Source organism: Danio rerio, chromosome 23 (genome assembly GCF_052040795.2).
Source record: "Danio rerio strain M-AB ecotype USA chromosome 23, GRCz13ab, whole genome shotgun sequence".
In the NCBI taxonomy this organism is placed as follows: Eukaryota; Metazoa; Chordata; class Actinopteri; order Cypriniformes; family Danionidae; genus Danio; species Danio rerio.
This window is the reverse complement of record NC_141043.1, coordinates 23,720,712-23,739,717: the sequence shown is the minus strand read 5'-3', so window position 1 is coordinate 23,739,717 and position 19,006 is coordinate 23,720,712. Positions and strand designations below refer to the sequence as shown.

At 36.3% G+C, this 19,006-nt stretch overlaps 1 protein-coding gene and 1 long non-coding RNA gene across 5 annotated transcripts in view; one reads left to right on the top strand and one right to left on the bottom strand.

Annotated features, from left to right (window-relative positions):
* The window catches only part of LOC147838189 (uncharacterized), a 129,220-nt gene that overhangs the window by 65,316 nt on the left and 44,898 nt on the right, over window positions 1-19,006 (top strand). The window lies entirely within an intron of this gene.
* arhgef3l (Rho guanine nucleotide exchange factor (GEF) 3, like) lies at window positions 962-16,621 on the bottom strand. Of its 3 annotated transcripts, XM_087305786.1 has the most exons (14): window positions 15,651-16,621; window positions 15,507-15,578; window positions 15,260-15,317; window positions 15,084-15,146; window positions 12,292-12,336; window positions 12,010-12,117; window positions 9,594-9,755; window positions 9,083-9,145; window positions 8,907-9,003; window positions 8,101-8,177; window positions 7,689-7,946; window positions 4,922-5,092; window positions 4,645-4,837; window positions 962-1,830 (listed from the first exon to the last, which is right to left on the bottom strand). In XM_087305786.1, exons 2-14 carry the CDS (start codon window positions 15,560-15,562, stop codon window positions 1,583-1,585), a joined length of 1,599 nt encoding a protein of 532 aa, XP_087161912.1. In that variant the 5' UTR covers window positions 15,563-15,578; window positions 15,651-16,621; the 3' UTR covers window positions 962-1,582.

Below are 19,006 nucleotides of genomic sequence, written 5' to 3'. Positions count from 1 at the left end.
TCACTTAGAAATAATGTACAATATAGAATATAAAGTCATAGTGCAGTGTAAGGAGAATTAATATTGCGTATGACTCCCATGAGCTTGGAGGACTGCATCCATACATCTTTGCAATGATTCAAATAACTTATTATTAAAGTCATCTGGAATGACAAAGAAAGCGTTCTTGTGGGACTCCCAGAGTTCGAGATTCTTTGGATTCATCTTCAATGCTTCATCTTAGCCCAGACATGCTCAATAATGTTCATGTCTTGTGACTGAGCTGGCCAATCTTGGAGCACCTTGATCTTCTTGGGTCCATGAGGGTTCCATTAGGTCTTCTGCAGTATTTGTAATAATTGGGATGCAGTTCAACAGATGATTTATTGGAATAATCTACCTTCTGCCACTTTTCCAAATGATCAACTAGAAGTCAATTTATTATTTGTTGCTCTTACTACTGGGGTCAACGACAAGACTTTTGTCAGGTAGTGTATATTTTAGAGCAGTATCGTATACAATACATAAATAGTTGCAAAATAAGATTTAAATCATACATGCATTTTATTTAATATTATGTGACAAAATGCCTTAGCCTACTATTGGGAAAACCAGTGGAATGTAGAATGTATGCACATTTATAGAACATGACTTTCCAAAATTAACATGTAATGAGAAATACACTGTTAACAATTTCCTGTAGAATCTACAGTAAGTCACTGGTGACACTTTGGCAGTAACTTACTGTAAATAAATTACAGCCAAATACTGTATTTACTATAACAGCACCATTCATCTTGCTGTGTGTGTATTTACAGTACTGTTTATACTGTAAAACACAGTCATTTCACACTACAACTTTAAAATACAGTAACATCCCGCATAACTGTCCTACAGTAAAAAAAAAGGGCATATTGCATTTAAAAGTAAACGTAAATCGTGTAAACTGTTTAAAAAATAATAATAATTAAACCGGTCCATATTTAAGGAAGTTGTCAGTTTATTGATACAAAACGGTAACGATTATGCACTGACAGGAAAGTGGGAACAAATCCCTTGTTTGTAAATGGCTCAGGGTTCCTTTAAATTAAGAGAAATGGTGAAATAAGCATTCAGCTAACATCAATACATTCAGCTAATATCAATAAAAGCAATAATATTAGCCCTAACGCCGCCAAAGTGCAATAACAAAAAGCCTGGCTGCATATAACTATAGTTACCGTTCAGATTGCACAAATATTGTTGTTTCTGTACCTACCAGATGAGATTCAAATGGAGAATCACTATTCAAATAGATATTCACATATGCCATTAACCACTCATGCAACCAATATCACACATAAAAAAATAAACTGCTTAAAGCAAGAGGCATAAATCTAATAGAAAATATATTCCTTCCATGAGACATTCCACACCAAAAAACATCTAAATATGAAGTATACAAATATAGCTACATGATACGATTCTCACAGTTTCAACACTGGGTGTGAAACAGTAACTGCGCGATTTCATTCGTCCCGAGAAAGTCGGCTGTCACGGTCACAATCACATTGGAAGTGTTTGTGGATAAATTATAAGACTGGAGAGCAGCAGAAGCCCAGGTCTATGTGTCGGGCATATCCACATCAGAGTTAATGGTGAGTTCAGCGATGTTGTTATAGAGTGCCGGCTCAGGGCTTAAACGCTCATTTGGATTGCATGGACTGCTTTGAGCCTGTCTGTCCCGTGACTGGACCATTGCTTGCCGCAGACATGAAATCCATTGCTGCTTATTAAAGGAGTCATTAGCCTGCAGGCTGTGGGATTGAGATTTGGAGCGTCCTGTGGTGCTGACACGGAAACAGTTCTTCACTGCAGGGAACAGCAGAAGAAAATGTGGAATTAGAACGATGTGAAAACAACAAAGACCAAAAAAGTTTCCAATTTCAAATAAAAAGAGAGAAATCAAATATCAATCCAAAAGATAAAGACAATGCTATAAAATAATATTTTCATTGATCATTTATACATTCATTCACTTTCCTTCGGCAAAGTCCCTGATTTATCCCCACAGCGGAATGAACCACCAACTACTCTGGCATATGTTTTACACAGCGGATTTCCTTCCAGTCTCAACCAAGTACTGAGAAACACCAATACATTCACACACTATGGCCAATATATTTCATCCAATTCACCCATAGTGGATGTCTTTGGACTGTGGGGGAAACTGGAGCACCCGGAGGAAACCCATGAGAACATGGGAAGAACATTATTATTATTTTAAAATGAACAACTATAGCCTATATATGTAATTAACTATTAAGGTCTGCATGAAGATGACTTTTATTTTAGTATGGTGACGTACTTCCCACTGAGGCTGGGTTCCACTCCACTTTTAGACACACACTCGCAAACTTTCCTTTAGCACTTCCCCTCAGGGGAATCCCCGCTGGCATTTTAAACCGAGTTCCACTTGAATGGGGGACACTTACATAGACATACCAAATTTCATTTTTAGATTCATATGTCCTCTCTAGCAACCTACATGACACAATTCTAACATTTTTGGCTCTATACACCAACACAATGGATTTGAAATGACACAAACAAGATGTGCTTTCACTCCAGACTTTGAGGGTATTTAAATACAAATCAGGTGAACGCTGTAGGAATTACAGCAGTTTGCATATGTGCCTCCCACTTGTTAAGGGTCCAAAAGTAATTGGACAATTGGCATTTAAACTGTTCCATGGTCAGGTGTGTGTTATTCCCTCATTATCCCAATTACAATGAGCAGGTAAAAGGTCCAGAGTTCATTTTAAGTTCATTTCAGAGTAATTTTGCAGTCGGAATCTGTTACTGTCAACTCTCAAGATGAGATCCAAAGAGCTGTTACTATCAGTTAAGCAAGCCATCATTAGGCTGACAAAACAAAACAAACTCACCAGAGACATAGCAAAAACATTAGGCATGGCCAAAACAAGTGTTTTAACATTCTTAAAACGAAAGAACCAACCAATGAGCTCAGAAACACCAAAGGGAAAGAAGTGGAATGTAAATAGAATGAAGGGAAAAAAGTGGAACGTTATGCAATGGCCAAGTCAATCACCTGACCAAAATCCAAATTAACTGAAGAGAAAATGCTCCAAGAACAAACAGGAACTGAAGACAGTTGTTGTAAAGGCCTAGCAGAGCACCATCGGGAATGAAACTCAGCGTCTGGTGATGTCTATGCGTTCCAGACTTCAGGTTGTAATTGACTGCAAAGGATTTGCAACCAATCATTAAAAAGTGAAAGTTTGATGTATGATTATTGTTCTGACCAAATATTTTCGCAAACTGTTGTAATTCCTACAGTGTTTACTTGATACACCTTGTTTCATTTAAAATCCATTGTGTTGGTGTATAAGGCCAAAAATGTTAGAATTGTGTCGATGTCCAAATATTTATGGGCCTAACTGTATATGCGGGGGTATGAGATGGAGGGAAGGGCCATCAAAAATTGGAGTGGAATCAGGCTGAAATGGAATATTGAGTAGGGGGTGAGATTTCTATTTGTGCATCATTTCCTCAGAGCAAACTAATAAAAAAGGGGCATGATTAAGAATAATGTGGCTGAAGCAGTCAAACTGACATCAACAGAGAAGTATTGACACTCCAAACACAGAAGCAAATGGCCAAACCTTAACAAAAAAGTGAATTTGGTGGATTAACTTGCAAGGATTAAATGTTTACCTAAAGAATAACTGTAATATATAAAAGTAAGGTGTGCAAGTAATTGGACAGAGCCACTGAAAGATAAACTAAACCCCGCAGAAACAGGTGAGAAACTGGATGGCATTGGCAGACAAGGAGAAAGAGCGAGGCTGTAAGATATCACATGCAGTTAGAGACACTTGTAGATTGCCGGGACCAGAGGGGATGAAAAAGATTTGGAGCTTGGTACAACCAGTAATTATAAAAGAGACTTGGTGCAGGGTACAAACAGTGGCAACAAAGAAGACTTGGAACTAGTGATGAAGGAGACTTGTTGGAATAATAGTGTCCAGGATTATTGTTTGTTTGGGCAGTGGGTGCAGTACACCATCAGTGCAGGGAGTATAGCGCACAATGACATGCCCTCTTACTTAAGAACTCCCTCTGAGATGGATGATGAAGTTGACTCTGACACCTTGCCGGCTTCCGTAATGGACTTTGGCTCAGGAATGAAAACCGGACTCAGACAACAGAACAGGTTTCATAGTGGGCTCAGGCCCGAAGACTGCAGTAGGGTCTAAAGCTGGTCACACTCCAGAAGTACATGTCTTTGAAATGCTAAACCTTGCTTTCTATTTGCTGCTACTCTGATTTTTTTTGTTTTTGAATTTTAATTAAATCATGTTAGAATGAAACAAGCACATTTAGGAGGTCAGTCAGGGTATTATAATTATACATGGGTTTTATTTTAATAAAGTTATTACCTTACAAAATTTGAAAATGGTCCAAATGACTGCCTCTGTATTCTAGTATTAAATTCACATGGATTCAAACATCATGACAGAACAAGTAAAATGCACAAAGCAGGAACCACAATAACAAAGTACCAATGAGAACAGGAACAGGGAAACAACTGAAAACAAAACAAAACATACACATGACAGTCATATGCTTGGAAAAAAAATCAAATAATAATAATTATAATACCTTTATCATTGCCTGTAAAGGCTCCCCGAAAGGACCCCGAACTGCTTGGCTCTCCATCAGGCAGGTCCTCCAGGTGCAGGTGAGCAGCTGGCATGGGCTGACGATACACCTGGAACTGGACTGGCCCTTCCCTGTCCTGTGCCACTGGCCGGGTCAAAACCAGCACCAGCTCAAAGAGGAACACATGCAGTTTCTACAAAAATGTCAGTGAGAAGAAGTTAAAAACTGAAAACACTGCAATGGTCTATTATACAGTTGTTGGAAAGATAACATTTACCTGTCCTTTCGTACTCTTCAGTTCACCGTGACAGTATAAAAAACGAGAAGCCTGGATTTCTGCAACCCTCTGACTGTCTTCTGCGTAGCAAAGCCCTCGTCTGTAAAACTGACACTCAGCCTCTCCAGTTTTAAGATTTACTTCTGTTATAATCCTTTGGATAAGTTCCATCTAAGATAACAAGATAAAAAAGAGCACTACTAAATTATTTTATTCATACACTATAGGCATGGGACGATCCGGTTTCAAGGTATACAGCGATTTGAAAAAGTCAAGGTTTTAAAACCACAAAAAATTTCTGTTATCCCGTTTCTAAGGTACGTGTACAGGTTTTTTTTTTTTGTGTTGTAAAAAAAAAATCTGTGTTTTGTAAATTAATGAATGTAGCAGAACACAACGTTTATTTTAATTATGTAGGCTGACATGTTTACTGTTCCAAATGTAAATTCATTCATTCATTCATTTTCTTTTCGGCTTAGTCCTTTTATTAATCTGAGGACACCACAGCGAAATAAACCACCAACCTATCCAGCATATGTTTTACACAGTGGATGCCCTTCAAGCTGCAACCCATCAATGGGGAAACACCTATACACTCTCATTCAAACACATACGCTACGAACAATTTAGCCTGCCCAATTCACTTATAGTGCAGTCTTTGGACTGTGGGGGAAACCAGAGCACCTGGAGGAAACGCACACGAACGCGGAGAGAACATGCAAACTCCACACAGAAATACTAACTGACTCAGCCGAGGCTCAAACCAGTGACCTTCTTGTTGTGAGGCGACAGCACTACCTACTGCGCCACCACGTCACTTATTTTAGAGCAGTAATTACAATACTGTAATACCGTGATATTTTAAAGAATAAAAAATAAAAAAACTGAATAAAAAAAACTATTTGACAATAGTCAGTTTATTTGTCAATGTAAGACCCTGAAATGCAAAATAAAGAATTAGAATTGACTGCAAGAAAATGGAAGAATTGTCAGAGGTAACAAGTTGTTGAATCATTGAAAATCTATTAATTTAAAAACAGTAATTTATTGACAAATTAAATCAGTATTTAGTCATATTTAAACTATGTTCACTTTCATTTTTAGATTTTTTGCTTTCATTTTTTATTTTACTTACAGTTTTAGTAACTTTGTTTTTTGTCAGTTTTCCATTTTTATTTAATTTTATTTCATTTGATTTGATTTAAAGGTCCTGTCAACTGTTTTGAAATGTGCATTTTAATCAGATTTTTGGCGTAACCTAAACTGAAAAGAGAGAAAGTGGGACACAGAGTAGCTCCTCCCCTTTTAAAAATAAACAGCCAATAGCGTTTCGTTTTTATCACAGCTCACCAGTAAGAGTGCTTGAGCTCGACTGGTAAAGATTTGTTAAAAAACTGAAGTATGAGGTGATGTGTAAAAAACTGATGTTTACACATGAAACGCTATTGGCTGTTTTTTTTTTTTTTTGCATATTAAGGTTGGCTCACACTGTGAGATTTTTTTATAATCCTGAATGATTGTAGCATGTGAGACTGCACGAACATGGCTCTCATGTCACACGGTAAGATCTTAGCTGTCAAGGTCAGTCAAACACGAAAGAAAATGACCCCAGAGTTTGATGTCATCCACCCCTGACACTTAAACTATTCTGCGTTATGAAATGATTCCTCACAGCAAACGTAAACAATCTGTAGCGGCAATTTTAAACGCTATTGGCTGTTTATTTTTAAAAGGGTAGGAGCTACTCTTTGTCCCATCCTCTCTTAATTTTTCAGTAGAGATTATGTCAAACATCGGATTAATGTGCACATTTCAAGGCACTTCATGAGACCTTTAAATCAAAGTCAAATTAAATAAAATATAAATAAAAGTTTTTATTAGATTATATTTTCTAAACACGAATTTTGGAGCACACTAGCTAATAGATATCCTTAAAACTAACAGACTAAAACTAACATCTAAAAAAAAAACTTATTTTAATTTCATGGGACCTTTAAAGGGTCATGACACCCCACACCTTCGGTTCAGGTCTACCTCAGAATTTTTTCAAAAGATGCATCATAATAGGCGTGGAGCTCCGCGAGCAAAGGGCAGGGGTGGGTGTGGCCAGCAGAGGAGAAGGAGGTGAGCGAACAACTGTTGTTGTCAGTTAGCTCACAAAATGAGACACACACTGTGTGGAGACGCATGATTTTATAGTTTACAAAGTTAAAATGCAAAGAAAATAAAAAGTGATTTAATGCCCTGCTACATTTGTTATTCATAATTTCATATACAGATAACCACTATTTATATCATTATAAAGATAATCGTGTTCATATAAAACATTATAAATGAGGACTTTTCCCTCAATCCCCGGGTCTGAATGCAGACTCAGTGCAGCAGGTCTCCTGACCGGCCTATTTCAACCATTAGCCCTGCTGGTAATCTAGAGGATTTAGGCAAACACAGCATGGTGATGTGTCTAAATGTGAACGAACTCCTGATAAAAGACAACGTCCGCGATTCTCCAATTCTCGAACTGCTCTCCCGACCAAAGTGCTTGCTGGACACAAACAGCTTTGCTGTATCTGCCCTGACAGCATTGCAGGGAAAAACATGCAATAAACCCTGTTGATCATGGAAACATTTTTTAGTTTTTCCCACAATTAAAGCTAACAGGTGCTAACGTTGTCTTAACTGATGCTCAACAAACACAATTCTATTAAAATCTCAAAAAAGTACTCGAAGGTTTCGTGAACCTTTAAGTATTTTTGGCAAAACTCACAGCCTGTGGCAGTGCATCCTCATCCGGATGATCAAGTGGAGTGCTCTTCTGAATCTCCTTCAGCAGCAGAGGGTATTTCACCAGCCTGCTGCGAGGCAAGTCCAGAAAGTTCCACAGGTCCAGCTTTCTGCTAAAGGATGACTCCTGGCACAGCCGCAAGAACTGCTCAACCCGTTTGTCCTGCTTCTTCTGATCAAGCAGAGCTTTTGCCCCAACCTGGTTACAACAGTATGTGATATACGCCTCCAGACAGGGAAACTACGAAAGGAGATCAAAGAGCTTATAACAACAGCAGATGCTCCCTTAAAGTTATGTGAGTAAACATTTAGAGTATTGCTTCCAATAGAGGAGCGGAAAATGCTTCAAAAAAGACTGATCACATCTATTTTTTTCTACTTAATGTAAGACTGACCCAATCCATCATGGTTGGCCCGACTTCTTGCACAGTCTTCTCAGCTCCACGAAGCCCTTCAAGACGAACTAAAAGATCTGAACACACAAGCAAATACTAGTAAATACCATAGTCAAAATCAGACAAATTTTTTTTTCCAGGATTTTTTGTAATAATGAAAAAATTTACACACAGGTTTTGCATGTGCTTTTGTGTGCAATTGTTTTTGTGCAGATAATTTTTTTCACAGGGGTTTTCAAAAAGCAGGAAAGAAACAGAGGAGATGGAATACACACAACTACAAACTACTAAAGATGTACAAACAAACAAACATCTGAGCACACTCTATTGTACTCACTCATTCAGTCTCCTTCAGCTTATTCCCTGCTTTATCAAGGGTTGCCACAAAGCAATGTATTACCACAGTCTATTTTTAACTTAATAAAATATATTTTTGTTGCTCATAACTTTAGAAGAGAAAAAGCGCAAACCCTGGACAAGGATTAATGTCTCTAGTAGGTATGTGTCATGGTTGAACAATCATACCTGTCAACATTGGGATGTGAAAATAAAGGATATGCCCACCATAATAAGGAAATTTAAGTGTCATGAAAATAAACACATTAGGATAATTTGATCTGCTGGTTCTTATAGCTATAAAAGCCCAGTATTTAACCTAGTTTTATCAACAAGGGTCTGTTAAATGACACAATTCCAGTGAAAGTCAATGACTGCGAGACTTGGGTATCTAATTAAAAATTTGTTATGTACATCTGAAAGAAGGCCTTAGTGAATAAATGAAGAAACATTCTCAAAGAAACATTTACCTTCATGAAGGGGAATTAAAGAATCAAGCGTCCCGAATATCTGTCCCAGCTCACTTTCTGTCATGATGTCTAACTTCAGCATAGGCTCATAGTACACCTGAGAGAACAGTCCAAATTAAAATCCTTCTCATTTAGGACAGTAAAAATAAATAAATCAGCTGAACTCCTGGACGAACCTTTTTTACGAGGCTTAGATCCTCTATGAGCTGTTTCTCACCCTGGGTTAATTCGTAGATTACCTGGAGATGAAGAGAATAAATATTACTTTAATGCACAGGAAAATGTGCACAGGTAGTTGTAACCTTATGAAACCTTGTGCAGGAAGACCGCAAACATGCATACACACACATTTATAACTGCACTACTGTCACAAGTTACCAGTCAGTTTGGCAGTGCTGTGTGGTACAGCTTGTGTTTCAGAGGAAATACTGACACTGAAATAGAGAACATGGCCTCGTATACCAGCTCACTTCCTGTTTCACAACTACGGTTGTAAAGACAGAAAGCTTTTTAAAAAGAATTTAAAGGTGCATGGGCCAAAGTTACTAGTTTGATGCTCGTAATTAAAGGCCAAATATGATAAATATAATCTGTAAGGTAATTTAGAATTACAAAATGCACAAAATAAAGAATTGACTTTGACACATTAGTCTGTGTTGTGGCATTAATCTAACGCTGTTATCACACCTCTTGTCGTTTGATCTCTTTAGTGCTGAGCTCATGGCTCATGTTGTCCACCGTGTCACTCCACAGCTGACTGCTCCGCCGTCGAGGGAATGAAGAAGCCTTTTGACGGGATCTTGGCATTGGAGGCAATGGCCGGGCCTCTGTCCGGAAACTGATAGAACGCTGAGGAGTAAAATCCAAGCACAAACACACACACAAATGTAACACAAATATATCACAAATGACACAACACACACTCACAGACTATGCACACTTTTTTTGTTTGTTTTTGTTAAATGAAATATCTGGGTATTTAAATATATATATTTTTCTTTTTGGGTTTTTCTGTATCAATTCAATATTTGCATTTTTTATACAAAAAAAAAAAACAGCATAGAAGTACACCAACTGGGACTCACTAGAGGTCTTCATCATATTTAATCATACATAACATATATTTACGTTATGTTACGTTATGCTGTGTTGTGTTGTGTTAGGTTACGTTATGTTGATGTAAGCATGGTATTTTATACCTTATTATATATTTCAGTGTATACATATAATATTTTCTCTTATGTTTTTAAATACTAATTAATATTTTAATATTTTGAATATATTTTTTATGGTGGCTGATTGCAAAAAACACCAGCAAATTAAGAAAAGATCTTTATTCGTTTGACAGCACACATGCTGCAAATCCTCACAACACAAATTGCTGCATTAACACAAACAAATTAATAAAATACACTGCATTTTCTCACAACACTTGCAAAAACTTTGAAGCACAATGAAAATGATTCAAGGGGACCCAAAAACGTGACTATTACTTTAAAGTTGTAGGTGATCTTTGACAGGTGACTTTATTGATTGTTTATTTTAACATCCTGATTCCCCAGTCTTGTGTATTTTATTAGCCTAAATAACCTAAATAGTTGGGTCTGTCACTTTTAGGGTCCCTTTGAAACATTTTTGTTGTGTTCCGAGCTATTTGAAAGTGTTGTGTGAAAATGCAGCGTGTTTTTACAAAATGTGTTTGCATTGTGACGATTTGCAGCATGTTTGTTGTCAAAAGGATGAAGATCTTTCTTTAATTTGCTGGTGTTTTTTGTAATTGCCTGTGTTTTCTTAAATTGCAGCACGTTAAACTCTCTCAGCCAACGTACTATTTAATTAATTTGTTTTATTATGAAGCAATTTAGATCAATTAATGTGTAAAATGTGCTATATAAGCTTGCCTTGCCTTATATATGAATGTGTGTTTATTTGTTCATGTAGTACAGGAATTTCCACACATTCTTGTTGGGCCGAAACCTTAATTTAAAGGTAAAACAAATGACTTTGCTTTAAAGTCTACATGAACCGGAAGTTGCTGAGACTTTTATTTCAGTATGTTGATGTACCTCAAAGCTTCAACTGAAACTGGATATTGAGTAGGAGGGGGGCTTTTATTTTGTGCATCATTGAGGGTATTAATATGCATTAGCAAGAGAAGCTCTCAGGTTGGCGTCAACTGAAGGTTCACCACTCCAAACATGGAAGCAAAAGGTAAGGTAGATTTTGTTTAAGGATTACCAACAAACAATGACTTTTCAGTGGATTAAATTCTATAGATGAATTATTTACCTGAGGAAAAACAGTGTGAGCTAGCGAAATAAATATTGAAAAGATTATGATAATTATAATAATATTATTATATAATTATTATAAATAAAATATTATTTCATGCAGACTTTAAGTTATTTAAGTATGTATTAAAGTATTTCAATCATTTAACAACATAATTACATGTACACTGCTATATATATATATATATATATAAATGTGTGAATTAAATATATATAATTCAATGTTTAACCTCCTGTAACGTAATGTTTAAAACATTTTATGTTTGTTGATAACTACAAATGAAATGTACTTTCTTTTTCTAATATAGATCAGTAACCACACTTATAGAATGCATAAACGTTTATTTTATCATCTTTTGAGGTCTTTTTATAGTAGTAAAGTTGTGCAGAACTTCAACATATTAAATATATAATTCTAAAAAATAAAGCATAAAATTAGAGTAAAGAAAAAACTTTGTGTAAGATATTGAATATCATAAATGAAAACAAGATAAATGAAAACATTTTTGATGTGCTTTGTACCCTGCATGACCATGAGCAGATATTTATTCCTGCTCTTTCTGATTTTATTCAATAAAATAGAAACGAACACATCTATATTTTTAGAAATCAATTTCAAACAACTGTTAAGATCATTCTCTGCTAGTGCTTGACCTTTATTCAGACTAATAGTATGGACTTCACAAACACCATGCAAGGCACTGCGATAACAAACTTTATTGTTAAACTAAGAGAAGGTTAAACATTTTAAATGGCTGAGATGGATGCTGACTGACTGCATGAACAGTGATGTGTGTGTGTAAATAACTCACCTGTATGGACTGGCCCAAGCGTTTGAGAGCAGGGGTCTTCACTGGGGTTATGATCCCAGTGACTGAAGCACCTTTATCCACTGGCTTGACTCTTTTATTACATGGACCCTTATATGAGGGCAAGAGAGAATGAAAGCTAAGGTTAAAATGAACTTCATGTACCATTAAGACTTGCATCATTAGCATGCATAACCAAGAGCTCTGACTGTGATGTTTTGATTAGATGAATCATTGTGTTCAGCACAAATGCACAAGAAGAATGATGCATATTTAACTCTGTACCTCAGAATCTTGCATGTGGTCGCTGATGGGAAAGTCATCTTCTTCCTGAAAGAGACGTGTAGCATAGCACAAATAAGCGCAACCACAACCAATCAGATGAAACACACATATATGTAAAAGCTTATTCCACCAAATCTCAGTAAATATAAATACAGTCACACACAATTCAGTGGGTATGAAGGAACTTTTTTACGTGTGCTATTAAAGTTTTGCTTGATGCTGTTAGCTTGTCACAGATCCAGATTTTAATTGTAAAATATGACTAAACTAAAATATATGTAGTGTTATTCATTTTATTCCATGGTCTGTTGAAATTCTTGATTCTGATTGGCTGGAAGGTGTGCAATAACATCATTGGTAACACTTTAGTGTACGTCATAATTCATGCTATTAACTACTGGCTTATTACCTGCCTGTTATTAAGATATTAACTGTTCATTAGTAGTTATAAAGTATGATCTTATTCTACAACCCTAATCTTAACCAAAAAAACCTAAACCAGACTTCTACCTTGCTAACTATTAATAAGCAGCTAATTAGCAGGTTATAAAGCTAGTATTGTTAGCTAATGGTTTGTTAATACCGTGAATGGTAACCTAATCTAAAGTGTTACCAAATCATTTAATGCATAGCCAGATTTGATCACAGTTTGAAATCAATGTGCTTTCCTCAAACATTAGTATTAACCATAGCATTGTGTGCTTGACCAGGGAGCCAATGAAGACAAATTTGCAAATATGCTTGAAATATTTTGCGAAGATGTAGCTAACACATGTTACTATGAGCTATTAGATATGCCTGTGCACTGAAAAAAATGATTTCAGCAAAAATTTTGCAAACAATTTAAATGGGTTGAATTTAAACAAATTTAGTTTAGTAATGTTCAACTTAACTTGTTTGTTTAACCCTTTCACGCGTGAGTTTTTCATCCAGCTGACCCTCTTGCATGTTTTTTTTTAGAACACATTAATTGTATTTTTTTAGCGTCTACCCCTACCTCAACCCTAAACTTAACCCTTATGGTAACGTAAAAAAAGTGTTGTACAACGTCAAAAATATTATGCTATTTTGACGTGAGCATCCTCAACTGTATCCCATCTAGACTTCACCCTATCCTGCAGCATGGTGAACTCTAGATGGGATACAGTTGAGGATACTAATGTCAAAATAGCATAATTTTTGTGGCACTGTGGCCTCTTTCCGTGCATCAGTAAGCACCATCAGATTCAAATTTTAGCAGTTGATGATGTGCACTCCAAATAATCCAATCACACAGGTGTGATTATGTGCTTCAGAAACCAACCAAGGCTGATCACACTGGTGTGATTGTGCGCATGAAAAGGTTAAATTCAGCCAAAATAAATTGTTTACTACCACTTAACTTAAAAAAAATTGTCAATCCAAGGAATCATCTTTGAATCATTCTTCAGTATCATTTACATGCACATACACAATCTTTCGCATGTGGGCCATCTCTGACTGGTTTAAAAGAGGGACTAGGTGATCTAACATGTCATAAATGACTAAAAATTGTCAAATATTGTGTTGTTAGATTTAATTTGTCTATAACTTCGCTTCCGATGCTTCTTTGACGTTTTTGTGCTTTTAAAATAAAAAAAAATTTAAGTCATTGATTATTCATTATATAAAAGCTATAATAATTTAATGACATGACGTCAGTCTACATGCAGAATTAACATTTTCATCTGCACCTCATTTACAATTAAATTCAGTCATTGAGTGCTCACACTCAACAAAACTTCATAATTTAAAACAGTGAATAATCTAAAGGCATCTGAATGGCCACTGCATTCAAATGAAATGTGTGTGATTGGTTACAATGCTCATCACTGGAAAAAAGTTTAAATATATGTACAAAGCAATGTGCACAGATCAAATGTTTGTTTGTTTTGTACTAAATTTTACTTTAAACTTATAAAAAGTAGATGTCACAAGACCACATTAATTTTTTACTTTTCCTCAATATAAAACCTTTGACTAGATTTCAGAGATATACGAAAAAAAAAACGTACCCAGGAAACATTAAGTCTAATCTAAAAATAAATCCCCACTAAGACATAAAGCAGGCCATTTACACTTGAGAATATGATCAGATGCTATTGAAAACTCTTTCCAGATGTTAATTAGTCTGAACAGTATTTGAGCCATGCCATATTACACCTTATATTAAAAGGTTTATTTTTAATTCATATTTTAATAAAGTTTAATTTCAGGTCCCAAAGAGTTGTTTGTTGTAAAAAAAAATGAAACGAGAAGAGTGTGTGTGTGCAAGTAACAAACTTAGACAGGAAACTAAGTTGTAAAGCTTTTTTTTTCCTGTCAGCTTTTTACTCACCGCTGAGCATGACTTAATTCTCGTAATGCCACCGTTCATATGTTCTCGTGAAATATATCTCTGACTATATCTGTCTTTTGTAATAGAACTAGAAAGCCATGGATCTTTATGTAGTCACCTGGTCTTCACAAGTTTCCGGCGTCAAGCACAAACAAGCAGACCATCTTTCAATTTTATTCAACTGTTAAATCGATGTCTATTAAACATCACAAAACATTCAATGATTGAGTAAAAGCTCAAAGAGTAGAGCTTTAACCGCTCAGTAGATCATCTATAGATCATCTCAACACAGACTAACAGGAAACATTGCGGCTGTTTTGTAACAGATGCTCAAATGATGACATTCAAACGTCAAGTATAAGACAATTTCAAAACTTGTACTTTTTTTGTTTGTACCACAGACATGTTGTATCTTATATCGTAGATAACAACTTACACAGTCCTCCAAGATTCGGGCTGAATTCTCAGCATCACTACTTGGGTCTTGTTTTCTTTTCTTCTGCTCAGAAAACGAACAGATAACATATATTGGAGTCCCTCAAAAGGATCAAGACCTACAGTGCAAGGCCTGTCCAATTTTTGTGAATGATTTATAAGCGAAATGAATCTTACCCCGGCAAAATCTGACAAGTTGGCACATGTGAGGAGTCTTTCCCTAGTAATAGGAGACCTGAATGAGAACCAAATGAAATGATCACTGAAAAGACATTATTTTAGGACTGATCAACAAATTAATTAATATTAACGAATGTTAAACAATTTTAGTGAACAAGAAGTCATCAAAATGATGAACTTAAAAAAAAGTCTTACATTTATAAAATCTCTCAATATATTCATTTATTTTAAAATAAAGTCATACCAGGAAGATGATAAATCAACCTCCGTCTCTTCAGGCTCCATCTTTTCCTCTCTCATAGCATCTTCAGACGTTCTTATACGACAAGAAGTGACGATAAATAACAAAGTATGACAATAAAAATCAGACCATAAATCTTAAAAGCACCTGTTCCAACTTTTCAAAGAGCATAAAGTAGATGTGCACTCTCTCCCAGCCCTCCCCTCTTCCTCTTACACTTGCATGTCTGAAACCACATCCTGTGCAAGAAAAAAAGTGTACTTCCTGTTGTTAGGCAGAATAAAGCCACACCAGCAGCTCTCTTAACGTCTCTGACAGATCCCTGAGCCTCTCTGTGTAATGACAGCAACCGTACATAACTCCAATGCCGAAGAGGACGGAAGTCAAACCAGACCTTCTGACCCATTTCTGAAAATATATGGTGGTGATTAGATCATCACTGACAGACAAATGTGAATCGAAGGTGGTCATAAACCTGCTATAAAGGGGTTAAACCAACAGAGAGCAGGCCTTTAATAAATGTTTAAAAACAAAGGGTCAAACTAAAAATATTAAACAAGTGGTTTCAATTTCTATTCATGGAAATGAGGTTTGAATGTTTTGGAGCTGTAAACAAAATGCAGGACATCAGTGTTATACAAAAGAACTACTTTTACACGGTATTGTGATTACTGCTTTAAAATCTGTCCTTTTTAAATAGTTAAAAAAATAATTTTAAATATTTTGGAATAGTAGCTTTTTATGCAGAGAATCATTTTTAGCTGGGGATACTGTTGCTAAAAACAAAGCAAAATAGTCAGAAAAAACATGTAAAAAACAAACAAAACTACATATACCATAGAAATGTCATTCAGTCATTCATTTTCTGCCACTTTTCCGGGGCCGGGTTGCAGGGGCAGCAGTCTTAGGAGAGAACCCCAGGCTTCCCACTCCCCAGACACTTCATCCAGCTCCTTTGGGGGGATCCCAAGGCGTTCCCTGGCCAGCCGAGAGACATAGTCTCTCCAGCATGTCCTGGGTTTTCCCCGAAGCCTCCTCCCGGTGGGACATGCCTGGAACACCTCCCTAGGTAGGCGTCCAGGAGGCATCCGAAACAGATGCCCGAGCCACCTCAGCTGATTTCTCTCGATGTGGAGGAGCAGCGGCTCTACTCCGAGCTCCTTCCAGGTGTCAGAGCTCCTCACCCTATCCATAAGAGTCCGCCCTGCCATCCTTCGAAGGAAACTCATTTCGGCCGCTTGTATCCGAGATCTTGTTCTTTCGGTCATGACCCAAAGCTCATGACCATAGGTGAGAGTATGAACGTAGATTGACCTGTAAATTGAGAGCTTTACCTTTCAGCTCAGCTCCTTCTTTACCACAACAGACCGACCGGTACATCAACTGCATTACTGCTGCCACTGCACCAATCCGCCTGTTAATCTCACGTTTCATCCATCCCTCACTCGTGAACTAAACCCCAAAATACTTAAACTTCCAGTGGAGCACCATGGCCTCAGACTTGGGAGGTGCTGATTCTCATCCCAGCCGCATCACACTCGGCAGCAAACCGCCCCAGTGCATGCTGAAGGTCCATGTTTGACTAAGCCAACAGAACAACATCGTCTGCCAACAACAGAGATGAAATCTTGTGGTCCCCGAACCAGACCCCCTCCAGCCCAAGGCTGCGTCATGAAATTCTGTTCATAAAAATTATGAATAGAATTGGTGACAAGGGGCAGGCAGCCCTGCCGGAGTCCAACATGCACTAGAAACAAATCTGACTTATTGCCAGAAATGCGAACCGGACTCCTACTCTGTTCATACAGAGACGAGACAGAAATATCATAACAGAAAATTCTAGTGACTTTTCTGTGGTAAACCTTGAAACCGGTTATGATCCCATGACTAGTACAAATACACTTTTTTCTGTTGTTTCACAGACTTACTTTATTTATTTTTCTTTTCAAACTTATTTCTATAAAATGACAATAAAAGTCACCGTGTTAAACTGCAGTTGAATTTTCTAAATCAAGTTGACAGGGCAGAGATCAAGGTCTCATGACGCAATTCATAACTGTTTATAAATGGAAACCTTCCATAACTCGCAAAATACAGAAACCAGTCATAACATTTACAGTGGATTTTTCTATCAGCATGGTTATAAAGCAGCATAAAAATTAAAGTCATGTTTTACAATAATTTAGCATGTTAAACCCATATTTCACCTTCATTTTTCAGTATAACAAAACTTTTGAACTTTGAATCATGCATATATTGTAAAAACATATTATAAAACATAAAATACATGCATTGAAATTAGCGAAGTCACCATACATGATTCTACTCCAGATAAAGCGTTAACCTGATAAAGGTTGCAACAAGCCTAGGCTCAGAATGAGACTGCAATATTCCTCTTCTGGATGTGTTTTTTCTTACAATGAAACTTTGATTGAAATTTGAACATGAAGAATGTGAAATTTAATCATTCACCTTAAGAAGAACGAGCGTGTTAACATGTTTTGCATCCCAAGCAGGATTGATCACCCTCTGGACTTCAAAGGAAGAACCTTCATGGCCACCATGTTGAAGCGTTAAACCAAACTGAAGAGCGAAAAACTGTCCTCTTCTAATTGCCCTTTTGAATGAAGGATTTTAATGAGTAAAACTGATGGACTCTTAAATCTTTTGTAAAGGGAAGTTATTTGGTTGTCGCACACTGCATTCCATTCCATTCATCCGTATGCCCTAATTGCATTAAAGTGACAGCATAAGAGTAAGAAACAGTAAAACAGTAACCCCATCCCTAACCTGACGTGGAAAGCAGTGAAAGCTAATTTCACTAGCATCTGGATGCAGCCTTTATGATGCAGGCTGAGATATGTCAGACACAATGCACTCAAATGGAGTAAGTGACGTCACTGTGAAGTGTAGAGTTAGGGGTGGGGTTAGGTGAGCTCATTATAAAGCATTAGATGTAGCTCAGATTGCACGGCACCAGGTTTGCATTCAGACCCCTCTCACTAATTTTGCCAATTTTCTTCTGTTGGTTTTAAGGTGGGGTTACAAACCAACTTTAAAACTGCACATTCCGACACCTCCTGTTATGGAGTGTTAAGACAGTAATACACACACACATACATACATACATACATATATATATATATATATATATATATATATATACATACATACATACATACATATATATATATATATATATATATATATATATATATATACATACATACATACACATACATATATATATATATATATAAATATATATATATATATATATAAATATATATATAAATATATATATATAAATATATATATATATATATATATATATATATATATATATATATATATATATATATATATACACACACACACACTTAAATGCAAAATTATTTACCCCCTGAATTATTAGCTCTGTTAATTTTTTCCCCCCAATTTATTTAACGGAGAGAAGATTTTTTTCAGCACATTTCTAAACATAAGTTTTAATAACTCATTTC